The sequence below is a fragment of the Triticum aestivum genome, chromosome 2D (assembly GCF_018294505.1).
Source record: "Triticum aestivum cultivar Chinese Spring chromosome 2D, IWGSC CS RefSeq v2.1, whole genome shotgun sequence".
Lineage (NCBI taxonomy): Eukaryota > Viridiplantae > Streptophyta > Magnoliopsida > Poales > Poaceae > Triticum > Triticum aestivum.
This window is the reverse complement of record NC_057799.1, coordinates 438,508,893-438,521,023: the sequence shown is the minus strand read 5'-3', so window position 1 is coordinate 438,521,023 and position 12,131 is coordinate 438,508,893. Positions and strand designations below refer to the sequence as shown.

Below are 12,131 nucleotides of genomic sequence, written 5' to 3'. Positions count from 1 at the left end.
AAGGCTAAGAGATAACTTATTGTAGACATGTTTTTATTGCCATCTCTGAATTACATGCAAGACTTTAAGATGGTTGTCTTATCAACCACTGTACATGCCCTAAGGGAAATGTGGAGCAAAATAGGGGCCATCCATCCATCCCCCTTTCTCAAATAACTAAATCGTCGTCTGTATTCGGAAGGGGTATTCAGCAAAGGAGTTACGTCGCATGGATTACACCATTCTGCTAAAAGGTGTAATGCGCTGCTATAACTCAAAAGTCTGAAGAAGGCAAACACAATTTTTTTAAAATAACTACTAAGGTTACAAATACATTACACTTAACATCATGATCACATCTGATTTTTCTAGTTGCAATACAAGTGCCGTTTGATGCTGAAATACCCTATGCCAGACATTTGACCATGTAAGGCCCCTCAAGTTCATAGCCCAGCTTGCGGTAGTAGTGGCGGGTTCCAACTCCTGAGATGACGGCCAGTTTCTTTGATCGATGCTCCTTACGAGCAATTCTCTCTGCTTCTTCCATCAGGAGCGTCCCATACCCCTGAAAATAGGTGATGGATGGAACAAATGTTAGCCAGCTGAAACAATCTAGCAGCAGAGCCATGGTAAATATCTGAATAATTAACTGAGAAAGGGTAGCCAACAATTACACCATGATAAAAGCGTAAGTGTGATCATGTTTAGCAAGTATTCATTCAGTAACTGTGGCACTACTATTCTGAGCACAGCATGTATTCCAGGTATGATCATCTGAGCTCTGAGGGCAACTACAACATATAGCTGTCCGAGTAAGAGATTAACCTGGTGTTGCAGTTTCTCTGCATCACGACCATGCACAGGGACTGCTGTTCCGTAGACATGAAGTTCGCGGACAATTGAACACCTCCCTACGAGTTCAGGGCCTGTAACATTGCGGCCACATTTACGCAGGCGCAACAGGCCAATGAGGATATCCTGTAGGATTTAGAAAAAGAAATTGCGAATAATGTTACGCAAGATCAAAAGGATAGGAGACCCAGTGATAAACTATATGCGCCAGTAGCAATCTAAGGAGCTCACTATACAAGCAGAACAGAGTAAGATTTTCTTGGTACCAACAAGGCAATAACTAAGTAGAAAAGTTCATAAAAAATTACCACCCAAGTAAAAGGAAATTGCATAAACCATAGCATTGGGAAAAAAATATGCCTATTCAGGAACACAAGCATAAGCCATAGCATATTTTCACATCCCAGCAGTGAACTGAATAGGCTGGCAAGCTGTTGAGTACCTGTCGTGTATCCTCATACGAAAGAAAGGTCTCCCAGCCATCATTTGCGGCATAATCACGCCTGACAAGCTCTACTTCATCAGGCCTGATCTTGTGATGAATATCCTGTATGGAGACGCACAAAGAGAATAATGAGGAGACCTCGTTAATCAATTATAAGCACATAGCAGTGACTTCACAGAATCCCATATTTACCTGAATTCCGGCCTCTCGGGTTCTAACATCTCTGCATTTCAAGCCCAAGTCTTCCATTCGAGCCAAAGCAAGCTCACGCAGGTTACCTTTCTCAACACCAGAAGTAACAAGAGGCATAGGGATATCTCTCTGGACCCGATAGACTCGTGTCCATGGTGGTACCATCGACAGAATCCTTGCCACAATATCCACTAGCAGCTCTGGTGGGTAGTTTCTATACCTGCAACACAACAAATGTCACCAGTATATAAGTTCTCAATTCTCACTCTAAAACTTTAGAACCAAAAGACTGATCATAAGATCAAGTAGGAAATAAAATATCAAGCACTGGATAGATATAGTACCTTCCAGTTTTCCATAGCTCATAAAGACCAGTTCCACGAATCACAAGAGTTGGATAGATCTTTAGACCATCTGCTCGGAATGCTGGATTTTCAAAAAATTCTCTGAAACTTTCCATATCTCTCTCAACTCCTACATTAGGTAAATCAGGCATCATGTGCGCAACCACCTATCAACAGGTAAATCATCATGTATTAGGACAACTGCGCAAGTCATAACTCAAGCTAGAAGATAACTCATTTCTTAAATGAAGCTACAGTTCAAGCAACAAGTTAATTCACAAGAGGAATTAGAGGGCCGATGAGCAATAACCTTGAAACCAGCATCTTTTGCTAAAGAAAAACAATCAGCAACAGCAGCTACTGTGTGGCCTCTGTTTGTGTCACGTGCAACGTCCTCATATGTACTCTGAACACCAATTTCTAAGCGGGTACAGCCATAGGATAGCATTTGCCGCAAATGAGGCCCCAGGCAATAATCAGGTCTCCTGGAATAAAAAGACTAATTAGATTAGATGTTTCATGGGAAAATCAAAGGGAATTTTCAAATGCAACCAAGAAGCATGGACAGATGTTGAATGACCCTTACGTCTCAATTGTCATACCGATACATTTGACAGCACTATGTTCTGAATAACAAACCGCCTCCTCAACATTAGCAGAAGTATGCCCCGATAAAGCATCATGGAGATTTCTGATGAAATAATCACGATAATCAGCCGGTAATGACATGAAAGTCCCACCCATCAAAATGAACTCGACCTGCAAAAGAATATATTTGAATTACTTTGCACTCAGAATGCATCAAATATATGTAGATTAAGCATGAAATCACTCAAATCAAGATGAAATAGTTTCTTGGGCTAAGGACAAACCTTATCCGCGCTATGTCCAAGCCTTTTGAGCTGATCTATCCTGCTTCTGGCCTGCACATATGGATTGTACCTACAATTGCAAATTCAGATTAGTAAATATTTTTTCAAAGCATATCTACAAAGCAGTCAAAATGATAATAGTAGTTGTATGGCTACATCACTCAACAGTCAAAACAACCTATGGCTCCAGATTTTCATGTGCAGAGATCAAATAGATCACTAGTGAACAACTAGAGAACATTGGTCGCACTAATTAACAGTCCAATGAGACCTTGCCCCTCACCCGTCTCACAGTCACATAGGTAGGATTCAGTTGCAATGCAAACAAAAGCATGCATTTTGTATTTCTAACAATGTGTTAACAGCATCAGTAGTAGTAAATCACCTTGCCCGGATGGCGCGCATGCTGGTGGGCTCGTATCCAGTGTAGGACTGGGTGCTGTACTCGAAGTCGGAGTCGGGGCCTCCCGGGCAGTAGACGCAGATGTTCCCCGTGGTGGCGATGTGGGGGCACCGGTGCGGCTTGGACATCACGGCGACCACCGCGATGCCCGAGGCCGTGCGCACGGGCTTGGCGCGCAGGCGGGGCAGCAGCGCCGCGCGGTCCGCCTCCGGCACGGCGGCGATCATCTCCACTAGCTTGGGCGCGCGGGCGAGCCCGTAGCGGCGGCACGCGGCCGACTTGAGCGCGTTGAGGTCCACGTCCTCCCCGCGGCGCGAGAGCTCGCCCATCTCCGACACGATCTCCGCGATGGCCCGCACCCTCGCCTCCTCCTCGGAGAGCCCCGCGGGCAGCACCACGCCGCCGCGCCCCGGCGTCGGCTTCCGGCGGCGCGGCTGGTCGGCCGCGGCCGCGGCTACGGCGGCGGCCATCGGGAAGGGTTTCGGCGAAGGGTTTTTTTTGGCCTCGGAGGGACGAAACTGGAGCTGGCTCGGTCGGTGCCTGGCCTTTGCCTTCTCTACCGGCCGGTTCGACACATCTCCGCCCAGCACAGCCGTTAGATCATAAACGGACGGTGCGGATCAATCCACGTGGAACCAGAATGTAAACAAGTAATAGGCCAGTAATTAAATTCTTCTGCTCTCGGAAAAATCCTTTCTCCTCTGCTCTGCTCTCTCCCCCCATCTCTTGCGGCAGAAGCAAAGCGCGGCTCGGCTCGGCGAGGCGAGTCTGCGGCGGCGAGATGGACGGCGGCGGCGAGGAAGGGAACCAGCAGCCGCAGCTGGTGCTGGCGCACAAGCTGTTCCTCCTCTCGCAGCCAGACGTGGACGACCTCGCCAAGGTCGGCCTCCGCGACGACGTCCTCGCCGCAGTGAAATCCGATGGTACCAAACCCCGCCTCCTCCTCGAATCCGCTTCCTCACCCGTGGGTCGGTTTTTGGGGGTCTGATTCGATCCGATGTGCTTGTTTTTCCCAGACATGGCGGCGCTGTACGAGTCGCTGGCGGCCGACGGCGTGCTGGAGATGGACGCGGCGCTGCTCGCGGAGATGCGCGGCCGGATCGAGGAGGAGACCAAGAAGCTCGACGAGAAGTGAGTAGATCTCTCCGGTCTACCCTTTTTTCAGGCTCGAATTTTAGGCTACTTTCTAGGGTTTCAGATACTCGTGCCGTTGATGCATCTAACATAGTTTTACCACTTCAGATAGATTGTCTGATAATTTAGCCGCGGTAAACCCACAGCGTTACGAGCTCTAGCTAGACTGTAATCGTGGAATTCTTCATTTGTTCTTGATGCTCCTGTTGTTTCTGAACATTATAATAACTAGAACTAGCTAGCATTTGCTCTTCTAATATTGCTAAATTTGGATGTCTTCAAAAATATTAGTACCAAAATTTCTTTTCCTATATTATATTGATATTATGAGATGAAGGGAATACTGAAATGTGCTTGTTTAAGGTTACTGATGGACAACCATCTAGATCAGTAGTGGAACAGCGGCTGATAGTAAATAGAGAATTGATATGTGCACAAACAAATCACTGATCTCGAGGAAGGTCTGCACTTTAAGCAGCCAGAAATTTTTCTGCAAAGATTGTTCCATTCCGCCCAAATGAAAATGTGTGTTCATGTATCTAGACTCTGAACTTCTGTAGTGTATTGCTTCTTTTTCCCGCCTTCTGTTTCATCTGATTTCACATTACGTTGCGTTCGGTCTTGTCTTCTACTGATTAATATCACCTATCTATGCATAAAGGATCACGGATGCTGAAGAGAATTTGGGTGAGAGCGAAGTGCGTGAAGCCCATCTAGCCAAATCCTTATATTTCATAAGGGTTGGCGAGAAGGTACTTACACATATCTACTGGCTTTCACCATGTTAGGTTGTCGATGCATGTTTTATCATTTTATTCTGACCTAAATATCCAAAATTTCAGGAAAAAGCGCTGGAGCAGCTTAAAGTTACTGAAGGCAAAACTGTAGCTGTGGGGCAGAAGATGGACCTTGTTTTCTACACTTTGCAGATTGGCCTTTTCCATATGGACTTTGATCTCATCTCAAAGTCCGTTGACAAGGCCAAAATGTAAGTATGAAGCCTTGTAGTTTAGCTATTTGCTACTGTATATTTGTTTTGCATTATGATGTGTAATACTGAGCAACTTCCTTTCCTAATCGAAGCTTGTTTGAAGAGGGTGGTGATTGGGAGAGGAAGAACAGATTGAAAGTGTACGAAGGCTTGTACTGCATGGCCACTAGAAATTTCAAGAAGGCTACTAGCTTATTTTTGGATTCTGTTTCAACTTTCACAACTTATGAGTTGTTCCCCTATGATACGTTCATCTTTTACACGGTCCTTACAAGCGTTATCACATTGGACCGCGTGTCTCTAAAACAGAAGGTGTGTATTCATCTTTTCTCATTCAAGTCTGCTTTTTTAGCTTGAATGTATATAGGATACCTATTTAACAATAATGTTGACAGGTTGTAGACGCTCCTGAGATCCTGGCTGTAATTAGCAAAGTACCTCACCTCTCGGAGTTTCTCAATTCCCTCTACAATTGCCAGTACAAGTCCTTTTTTGTGGCATTCTGTAAGTGAAGGGTCTTTATCCTGTCATATATTCTTTCATTTATTCCGATGAGCAGTAATGCTTGTTTGGCTGTTGTGGTGGGGGTTAACCCTTTGGATTTCTCATATCTAGTCCATGTTTGTTTTCAGCTGGCCTGACGGAGCAGATCAAGTTAGACCGATACTTGCAACCACATTTCCGCTACTTCATGCGTGAAGTGCGCACTGTTGTCTATTCGCAGTTCCTTGAGTCATACAAGAGTGTGACGATGGAAGCAATGGCTGCCTCATTTGGCGTGACAGTTGATTTCATAGACCAGTAAGAATTTCTATCGATGTTATTTTGGCATGTAACATCATCTTCCTGGTGCTGATACTGTGTATGATAATTGATGTGGCTAACCTTTTTCCTCCCAACACAGGGAATTGTCACGCTTTATTGCTGCTGGGAAACTCCACTGCAAGATTGATAAGGTTGCTGGTGTCCTGGAGACGAACCGACCTGATGCACGTAATGCTTTCTACCAGTCGACCATCAAGCAAGGAGACTTTCTGCTGAATCGCATACAGAAGCTGTCGCGAGTCATTGACCTGTAGGCTTTCTTTGTGTGGAGGTTTGGAGCAGCTCCTTGGCACAACCCTACTCGAGCTTCCCGAGCGAGACTTTTGCTTTGGTTCCTGCGAAATACTGGCAGTATTGCATTTTGCGTTTCAAATCGGTCAAGGGGGAAGAGGGGTAGGGCTTTTTTTTCTTCAAAATCTGAGTATTTGACTTGTAACCTAACTATGTGGATCGAGGGAACTGCAGACCATTGTTTGTAGACGGTTGCTTCCACGATGATGAATTCATCCATTTATTACAAGTCTGTCACCAGCGTTTTACCATTCTTCCTTAAAGAAAACGAGCATAATTGGCAACAAATACTTTGTGCTAACTGTTTCTAAAAAATTGCACAACTTTGCTGCACCAGCAAAAGTGAGGAACGCAAGATTATACGAGGGTTTCTAATTGGTATTCCTCTTTTCATGATTCTCTCTCACAACCCATTCCAACAATGATGCCAATATATATCTGACGTTCCCTGAAGGAGATATAGCGTTTGCTCCCAAAAAAAGACATTCCAGTGAATACTTCAGAACAGCGAATTTTTTTTTTACAGTGAACGCTTTAGAATTACCAAGCGAAAATAGATGAATTTACAATGCCGTTGAATAAAAATTTGTCATGTTCTAGGGTAAAAATTGCCCCATGTTGTATCTGAAAATCTCAGAAAATTGCCTTGCTGTATGAGAATAATTGTCATACGTTTTTAAGGATTTGTCATGATGCAAACATGAAGAATTGCCAGCCTAAACAAAGGAAAATGGTAAGAATTACCATGCTCGAGATTTGCCATGTACTCCCTCCGTACGGAAATACTTGTCCTAGCAATGGTTGTATCTAGACTTGTTTCAGTTAATACTCCCTTCATCCGCGAATAAGTGTATATCTATCTTTTGTCTTAAGTCAAAGTTTTAAAATTTTGACCAACTTTCTAGAAAAAAGTAGCATCATTTATGGCACCAAATTAGCATCGTTAGATTCATTTTGAAATGTATTTTTATAATATACCAATTTGATGTCATATATGCTACTACTCTTTTCTGTAAATTTGGTCAAACTTTTAAAACTTTGACCGAAGATAAAAGCTAGATGTACACTTATTTACGGACGGAGTACATCCATCTTATCCATTTCTAGGACAAGTATTTTCGGACGGAGGAAGTAGTTGAAAAGAAATGCCATGCTACATCAACATAAAATGGTTGCCATTAATTTGTCATTCCGAAATGAATTTGCTCATATTGTCATCCTGAACAAATCATGGACTGCCATCACCATCAGCCCGTAATTCACTCGAAGAGGGATGTGGGAGCAAATGTTGTGTTGATGTTTATCGGCGACGGTTGCTATTCTACTGTGCTGTCCTATGGGGTCTTAACACGACGACTTCCTAACTGTCTACTATAAAAGTTTTGCCCGGCTCCGACAAGGAAGGGGCGATGACGGCAGCGTGCCTTCGGCTCGCTTCAGTGTTTGTAGTCGTTGCTAAGTGGTCTACGGATCTAGATGTAATTTTTATTATTTCTAATATTCGTTGTATTGGCATGATTGAAGATGAATAGATTGAAAGTTTTCTTTAAAAAAAAACGCTGCGTTGATGTGCTGGATCAAACGTGCCTGAGGACGTTAGCTCGGAATGGTTGAAAATTTGACGTCAATTCTATAGCATTAGTGTTCCACCAATCAAGTTGTAAGTCAAACAAAACACAATGCTAGCTCATACAAGGGCAACAACAAAATGATCATTGTCATTTAAGTAAACCACCCAAGAGCATTGTCCTCAACAAAACCTGACACCGTTTATTGGTCTATACGATAATCCTGACCCATGTCACGACACATGCCAAATATCACAGAAAATCTCATGTATGCATACCTTTTGATCATGCAGTCCTCACGAAACCAAGTACACTCTACCCAGGGGAAGCCAACTCACCAACCAAGAAGAAAAAGGAAAAATTCAACACTACAACCACAGCCCAAGTTCCAGAGAATCAGTCGCGCATCGTTCAAAGGATCGCGCGATCACGGTCACTATGGGTATATTCTATTGACTGGATTTGCCGTTGGGTATACCCGAGGGGTTGCTCTCACCGCCCATTTCCTCCAGGCGCTTCCACAGCGCTTCCCGCTTCGAACTGGACTCCTCCTGCTTGAGCTCGTCGTCATCGAACTTCTGCATGCACTCCCCGAAAAATGCGGAATCATGATCGGTGAAGATCTTGCGTACATTCAGCGTCAGGCTCCGGACAGCTTGGTTCCAGTGACCCCGGGCGTTTCTCTCGAGCGCGGGAAAGATGATGGGTAGTATCACCTTGTAATTCTGCTTGATTAAGTTCTCAATGTGGTCGTTGTTCCATAGAAACAGTGCCCGCTCTGCCACCTGGAAACAGATAACGAGAAATGTGGAGGTTAGGCTATATGTTTTTGCTGAATATTCTTTACACTGTTCTATGTGCTACAATTTTACAAACAAGTTCAGTTTACAAGTACCACCAAGTACCTATAGATGTAGCTACAGGAACGTTCAGTAAGCTACTGACTGTCCAGTAAACTCAAACAGCTAGGCAAAAAAACCAGACTAACGTCAAGTATGAAAACCTCTATACGTTCTAGTGGATGGCAATAACTAAAGGTAAAGGTTATTTAGATCATGAGAACCCTGTGGCACACCACAGAATAATTCATTAAGAAAAATGATAGCAGGCGGAAAGGAAATCATAAATCTAAACTGTACAAAATGTCCAAGACCTGTTTCAGACATGACTCCAGCAAGGATTGACTGTCATCAAATATATATAGGCTTTAACTATCCGGAACTAATGAACATGGTGTTTTCCAATAAAATTGTACTTTCAGAGGACACCTAACCCCACATGATAAGTTCAACCCAAAATAACAGAAAAGGTAAACTGAGTCATTTGGGCGGAATTAGTACAGATATTTTTTGAAGCAACATGTAAACTAAAGGACTGCCACATGTTGACTAGTCTGATTACCACGGATTCAACGGATTATTTTCTATAAGGCCTCCATGCAAGAGAACAAAAGTTGCAGTAATGTGAAGAAGAAAACAAGCAAATTAGTGCTGTATCATATCAGATAAGAAGTTGATAGCATCTAACGTGTTCTTACTTCCTGATACCCATAAACAAATGCTCAGAAGTGGATCAAAGAAACATATTGTCTATATTCATTTTGCAATACAGAATTACAGATTAGCATATGTTCAAAACAACCAAATTCATTTGCATACTTTAGAACAAAAAACACCCACATGATGCACAGAAAGGGTAATAAACATCAAGGCATGTGAAGATTGCCCGTGGGAACAGAACTATTAAAAAGAATAATCTGTTGAAGACATCAATGTTGATATACAGATGAACGACAAGTCAACAGAATCATAAACTTAAAGCAGTAAAGGTCATATATGGACTATGACCAGAACCAATAAAGATCAGTGAAGTAGAAATGATGCAAACTTAAGTATATGTCTGGTGAGATTTAACCTGGAAGTGCGAGCTGTTCATGCTACTTGCAATCTGATGGAAGAGTGGAACCATGCATCTTTGGAACTCTGCAAGCTGTGTTGCCTCTAAAACCTCTTCTAGCTCACCCAAGAACATCACCTCCTTTGAACTGTTGGTTATAGGCCAATACTTGAGCAAGCCCCTAATAACAGTGTCAGCAAGTTTGCAGTCCTTCTCAACAAACTGTGTGATGCAATACGATAGCTGCTGATGGTACATTGCTACACACTTTGGCTTGTGAAGTGGGATCAGTGCACGGAGAAGGAACAATTTGTGCTCTTCTTTAAGTGGCAGGGCAAAACCATTAATTATACTGCCCAAGATCTCCAGCAGCTCTGCAATACCGTTATGCTTTTCCGTTTCAAATATAAATCTGTAGAAGATGTTGTTGATTGCTTTCCTGATGAATGGGCGATGCACCATGAATTTACCATATATTCGATGGAGTATTGTCTTGAGATAGTCCCTTTCCCTGGGGTCTTCAGAGTCAAAAAGATCTAGTAGCTTGAGAATGAAGGAATGGTCTATGTATCGCTTGGCCAGCTTTGCATCAGTCTCTTGCGACGCTACAAATCTCAAGAAAACCTCATAAACGATCTGCAGGTGTGACCATGCTGGATCCATGAGAGGCTCTTCTTCCTCCATATCAACTCCTTCGATGGCCTTGTTCTCACGAGGAGTGGGATTCGAGCTCCGGAACAAGTTAATTGCAACCATCTTGCTGATCTCCAACATGATGACTTCCGAGAACTTTCCATTTGCAGAAGTGACATAATCAACAAGCTCCATAAGCGTCTGCCGCTTCATTTCCTTCTCCTTCAGGTTCTTGGTTGGATCGGCGAAGTCGTACACAGCACAGCACAGGGTGGCCTTTCTGACAAACAGATTCTGCTTCTCTGAGACCGGCACGTCCTTGAACGCCGGCAGCGGCTCGTTGGAGTGATACACCACGGCCCCATTCATCGCCAGACTAGAAGCGGAGCCAGCTGGTGGCAGGTGCTCCCCATTTCCTGCTCTCTTATTCCCACCAGGCTCCACACTCCTTGCCACGCTGTAAGAGTTGGACGGCTCGTTGCCGTTGGCCGTGGCAGCATCCCGGCCATCGCCGGCCTTCCCTGTCTTCTTGGGCAGCCTACCAAGGATCTGTTTAATCATCTTGTACTACCACAGACAACCTATGGCCACACCCAAAACCCTAGCAGTATCCCAGCACAGCAAATCAGCAGCAGGAACGAAGAGGGATCTAGGCAAATCCTCGCAGCTTCTGAACTCACCCCCCAATAGGCAACAGCGCAAGAAAGATCTCCAAGCAGCCGCCGGGCAGCAGACAAACCCTGGCACCACGGACCCGAGCCGCCGGCACGGCCAGATCACTGGGACCAATACGGATCAGGCCTCGTCCAGGAGGCGCTCCACCAGCCGGACGCCGGCAGATCAGGCGACGCCCCCATCGCCACACCCTCCCTCCACCTTGCAGAATAAATAAATATGGAATCTTTCGGCCGCCAAATCCAGGATCCAAGAACCGGCGGCGGAGGACGGGAGCGGCGAGATTGAGTGGGAAGGGAAGGGGGAGAGGGAACCTTTTGTTGGGGTGGCTGGAGCTGGAGGGGGGAGCTGTGCTTGTGCTTGCTTTTCCCCGGCCTTCCTCTGGATTTGAGAGGGGTCGAGGTCCCCAAAAGTGGCAAAAGGGGGAAGAAGGGGGACGGAGACGCAGGAGTAGGAGTAGTAAAAGTTTGTGCAGCGGGCGCCGGGCGGAGAGCGTGGGAGCCGGAGAGCAACAAAGGGCAAGCAAATCCAGACAGGGAGCCAGCCAAGGGAGACTGGGGGCAGAGTTATTTTACCCCAACTGGCTGGCAGCGGCAGCTGGGTGAGTGCAATTAATTGCCTTGTTCTTGCCTGATTTTGCCATCGCCGGGAAGTGGGAGCCTTCGTGGGTGTTGGCGCAAGAGTAGACCACGCCTTCTCTGCCAATATTTTCGTTTATTTACAGCTAATTTAATCAGAGTTTTGAGTCCATGGCTCCGTGCTGTTTAAATTTATTTTCGGTTTATTAGTGGAGTAGAAAATTCAGTGTTTTTTCAGGGGAAGAAAAATACCAAATAGTACTAGCATTGCAGCGAGCACGAGCTACAAAAGTCCACTGGATTCGGATAAAGAAATCAGATCGAGATGATCTCAAGAAAAGGAAAGAAATCACCCCGGGTAGCTGGAAGAGGCCACGTCAGTGGTACTAGCCGGCACCGATTCAAAGGCAAAGGCAAGGATGGCTCGTCTCCTATGTGCGTCCGTACTGCCTA

At 44.9% G+C, this 12,131-nt stretch overlaps 3 protein-coding genes across 3 annotated transcripts; 1 reads left to right on the top strand and 2 right to left on the bottom strand.

Moving 5' to 3' along the window:
- Positions 1–262: 262 nt before the first annotated feature.
- LOC780629 (elongator complex protein 3) lies at positions 263–3,612 on the bottom strand. Its single transcript, XM_044477206.1, has 9 exons — positions 3,070–3,612; positions 2,685–2,754; positions 2,399–2,571; positions 2,123–2,297; positions 1,813–1,979; positions 1,469–1,688; positions 1,274–1,378; positions 805–957; positions 263–544 (listed from the first exon to the last, which is right to left on the bottom strand). The coding sequence occupies exons 1-9, from the start codon at positions 3,555–3,557 to the stop codon at positions 386–388; spliced, it is 1,710 nt and encodes a 569-aa protein (XP_044333141.1). The 5' UTR covers positions 3,558–3,612; the 3' UTR covers positions 263–385.
- A 98-nt stretch (positions 3,613–3,710) lies between these two features.
- LOC123053681 (26S proteasome non-ATPase regulatory subunit 6) lies at positions 3,711–6,557 on the top strand. The gene is made up of 8 exons (XM_044477204.1): positions 3,711–4,010; positions 4,104–4,218; positions 4,883–4,973; positions 5,064–5,209; positions 5,305–5,524; positions 5,608–5,716; positions 5,845–6,013; positions 6,117–6,557. The coding sequence occupies exons 1-8, from the start codon at positions 3,869–3,871 to the stop codon at positions 6,289–6,291; spliced, it is 1,167 nt and encodes a 388-aa protein (XP_044333139.1). The 5' UTR covers positions 3,711–3,868; the 3' UTR covers positions 6,292–6,557.
- A 1,461-nt stretch (positions 6,558–8,018) lies between these two features.
- On the bottom strand, positions 8,019–11,662 carry LOC123053680 (serine/threonine protein phosphatase 2A 57 kDa regulatory subunit B' theta isoform). The gene is made up of 2 exons (XM_044477202.1): positions 9,811–11,662; positions 8,019–8,681 (listed from the first exon to the last, which is right to left on the bottom strand). The coding sequence occupies exons 1-2, from the start codon at positions 10,984–10,986 to the stop codon at positions 8,346–8,348; spliced, it is 1,512 nt and encodes a 503-aa protein (XP_044333137.1). The 5' UTR covers positions 10,987–11,662; the 3' UTR covers positions 8,019–8,345.
- Between the last annotated feature and the right edge of the window lie 469 nt (positions 11,663–12,131).